Source organism: Arachis ipaensis, chromosome B01, assembly GCF_000816755.2.
Source record: "Arachis ipaensis cultivar K30076 chromosome B01, Araip1.1, whole genome shotgun sequence".
Taxonomy (NCBI): Eukaryota; Viridiplantae; Streptophyta; class Magnoliopsida; order Fabales; family Fabaceae; genus Arachis; species Arachis ipaensis.
In genome coordinates, this window is record NC_029785.2 from 3,113,976 (window position 1) to 3,118,093 (window position 4,118).

Sequence of the window (4,118 nt, forward strand, 5' to 3'; positions counted from 1 at the left end):
CCACATTTTAATCATTATTCAATCGATTGGGTAATATGACCAATTGATTGATTTTTGTGAAAACCATGTTGCCGTGCAATTTTCAATCGATTTTTTTTGTGATAACAACCTGTAGTCCAATCGATTGAGTTATGGAAAACCTGAAATTCAATCGATTGTTTTGATAATCCAATCGATTGATTTTTAAAGAAACACGATTTCACAGTCATGGACGAACGTCACGGATCAAATATAATCTTTTAATCGATTGGAATAGCCAAAAAGTTTATTACAATCAATGGAAGATCTAATTTGTTATTGTTTTTATTTTTAATTGTTAATAAACATAATAGATTAATGATAAAATAATAATTTATAAAATAAAAAATAGTTTTTATGATTAAATAAAATATATGGGGTTAATTTGTAATTAAAATTAGATAAGGACTATTTATCAGTTATTAAAAAACTTAAAAAATATGTTTTGTTATGAGACCATTTAACGGTCCAAACGTTCTGGACCATTGAATCCGGTGCCGACTTAGTTGCGCTCATAATATATATGTAACTTAAAATACACACTATATATTCACCTTTTTGAACGAATAATACCACATACACTTTATTTTATTTTAATTTAAGTAATAAGTATCAAATTGATACTTTTATAGAAAACTACTACAGTATGCATATATAATTGATTTCAACACAACACCTTATATAATTCAAATTCTTAAGACTCATTAGTTAACACCAAGACAATTAAGTAGACATTAATCATAGAGAAAGAAAACCATAATACATAAAGCGATTTTGACTTTATGACCATTCTTTTGGTAAATCATACTATATTCATTACTCAATATTCATCACTCAATGCGTGACAAAAGTGTTGTAACTAGGGTTTTGTCAGATTTTAGCCACAGTTTCTTTTGTGACTATAACCCACTTCTTTTATAGTGATTTTCTACTAATAACAATGTTTAAATTAATTAACTTTGGTGCAATTGGCACGAATCTGACCAGTTGTACCAGTTAAAGGGCTTAAATTTCCCATTTTGACCATAGCACTAGCAAAGTCAGCAAAGAAAGCTGAATAACTGTTGCTATAGTTAGTGACAAGAGAGTTAGTGGAACCGCCACTAATAAAGAGCTGCTGATCAGAATGAAGAAGGCCTTTGTTGTTGACAAGGTTCTTGAAGTAAGCATTGTCAAAGAGCACATTTGTTGTGACATCAAGTGCTGTGAGGTTGCTGTCTCCATCACTGCTTGGACAATTTGATTTCATTGATGTTGCAAAGTTTGTGTCAATGTTTGTTTCATTGTAGATTCTTCCTCTGAATATTTGGCATCTTGCTTGTCCTGTTGTATGAGCTCCTATACACATATATAAAATTAAAATAAATTAGATAAAAAAACTCGAGATTAATCTCCTATATATGTTCTTTCCTTTTACATAATATTATTAGGTATACATTCTCAAATTAATAATGAATTATATGTGAGAGGTTTTATTTTATTTGGAGTATTATATATATAGTGCATGTTATGGTGTTTATGATAGCGACAATATCTTAAAAAATATTGTTAAAATTAAAATGTTTTTTTTTTATTATTTAACAATGTTTTTTAATTTAAAAATAAAAAAAATATTACTAAAATATAAAAAAAATATATTTTTAATTTTAACAATACTCGTAAACTCGGCTTATATATTATGGTGAAAATTCAGGTGCAATCAACTTCACGTGAAGTTAATTAATAGTTGAAAGCCATTAAATGATATGAATGATTTGACTAAATTTTCATCTAACGGCTCTCAATTATCAATTTCACGTGAAGTTGACTGCACTTGAGTTTTCACGTATATTATATATGTTAATCCATTAATTTTATATTTGATTTTAATAAGATTCATATTTCAACTAATAATAGTTTAGGTCAGAGTAAAGTATCGTTTTTATCCCCAACGTTTGGGTTAAGTCCTATTTGTGTCTCTAACGTTTAAATCGTCCTATTTGTATCCTTAACGTTTATAAAAGTGATTCAATGTTATCCTACTATCAATTATACTAACAAATCATGTTATATTTTTCAATTATTTTCCCTTGAATCTATTCATTCTCAATTAGGTCTCACTTGGATGTGTTCAATTTTAATATTATACCCACTATTTGTGTTTAGATTCAATTATGTTCCTAGAAAAGTGAATTATGTAAATGTTGTAGGAATTAGTTTCAACATTTGATGAGCTATTTTTGGAGTAGATCATCGATTCTATCCCAGTCATTTTTATTCTAACTTCAAGAAGAGATTTTTAAAACTCAAACTAAAGCGCTCATGATGTGTAATTGACGGCAGGATAACATTGAATCACTTTTACAAACGTTAGGGATACAAATAAGACAATTTAAACGTTAGGAACACAAATAAGATTTACCTCAAACGTTGAGGACAAAAATGATACTTTACTCTTTAGGTTATTATTACCTGAGAGGACTACCATCTCTTGAGTGGTGAAACCCTTATTGGAGAAAGCAGTTATGAGGCCACTAAGATCCAAAAGAGGGGATGGAATATCCTTAGTTGCTGCATCTTTGCTTGCACTTGTTGAATCTCTTCTGCCCAATCCAACATTCCATGATGGACCACCCAACTTACATATATACACATTCAATATCGTTAAATATATAATTCATTCATTCTTATATCTCTTTTCGAAATAAACAATTTAATGGTATAATATCAAATTTTCTATATAAAAAAAGTGAAAACTCAAGAACAGTCAATTTCACGTGAAGTTGATATTTGAGAGTCGTTAAATAATTTGAATGATTTAACTAAATTTTTATCTAATAACTCTCAGTTATCAACTTCACGTAAAGTTGATTGCACTTGAGTTTTTACCTATAAAAAAATCTAAAATTTTAACAGAAGGCAAATTAAAAAAAATATATATCTATACAAAAAATTTACACATTTAAAAGAGATTTTTGTGTAAAATAATTTAATTTTTAGAATAAATTATTTTTTTATGAGATTAAAAGATATATTAAAAGTATAATCATTTATATATATGTATGTTGCTTTCTTCCATTTAAATTTTGGAAAGAAATGACTTCATATAACAAATATAATTATCTCTCTTAAATTCTACTCTATATATATGTTGAGATATATATAATTGAATATATGTATATTAAGTAAACTTACTGAAACAACAGAATCACGAGCAGCAATAGCGAGAATATCAGCACAAGAAACAATTCCAGGACAAGCACTCTCCAATTGAGATTTGATGTTATCAATTACATCAAAACCTCTAACAGAATTCAAATTTGGAGCAGCTGTCTTCTCTCCGGTAAATGTTGAAGTGTCATCCAATAAAATTGATGCATCACATCCCTACACCTTTCAAATCAATACATATATAATTATATATATACACACACAAGTTTATCCATGGATATATATTGTTTTATTTTATTTTTATTATTTAGAAAAAATTTGATTAAAAATATTTTAGGAATAAATAGATTTAAAAGTGTGAAAGAAATATTTTTATTGAATTTCTTTTATATAAAAATATGATTAAAACGAGAATGTTCAATTATGCGGATATACCCGATCCGATCCGCAAATGTGCGGATTGGATCGGATTTGACACTAAAAAACGCGGATATCATATCTGATCCGATCCGATGGAAATTGTGCTGATCGGATCAAATTTTCGACCATATCCGATCCGATCTTATCCAATCCGTATACACCCCTAGTTTTATCATGGTTTAAGAGAATTATATATTTTTGCCAATGAATTATAGCTCAAATGGCATAATCTCTTCATACTCATCTTTTATCGCGAGTTTGAGTCTCTCTATCTTTAATAAAAATAAAAAAAGAATTATATATTTTTTCGATAACGGACTATATGACACGTGTAAAAATCTAAAAATAGTTAGTTTATATGGTATATTATTGGCTTTTCATACACTACATACATGTTCTTTCGCTTTTTAATTATAACCAAAATTGAATGAGTAATGTATTTTTTTAATTTATAAAAAATTTTAAAATATTTTTAAATTTTATTTTATTTTATTTAAAAAATTTTCAATTTATAACAAATAAATTCAAGG

General features: G+C 27.3%; 1 protein-coding gene across 1 annotated transcript in view; it reads right to left on the reverse strand.

The window, feature by feature from the left end:
- Positions 668-4,118, reverse strand: part of LOC107644357 (cationic peroxidase 1-like) — a 4,094-nt gene continuing 643 nt past the window's right edge. The window contains exons 2-4 of the mRNA XM_021115835.1: positions 3,193-3,384; positions 2,470-2,635; positions 668-1,356 (exon numbers count right to left, since the gene is read on the reverse strand). Coding sequence (XP_020971494.1) covers positions 968-1,356; positions 2,470-2,635; positions 3,193-3,384 — 747 coding nt within the window. The 3' untranslated portion in view covers positions 668-967. The remainder of the gene's footprint in view (positions 1,357-2,469; positions 2,636-3,192; positions 3,385-4,118) is intronic.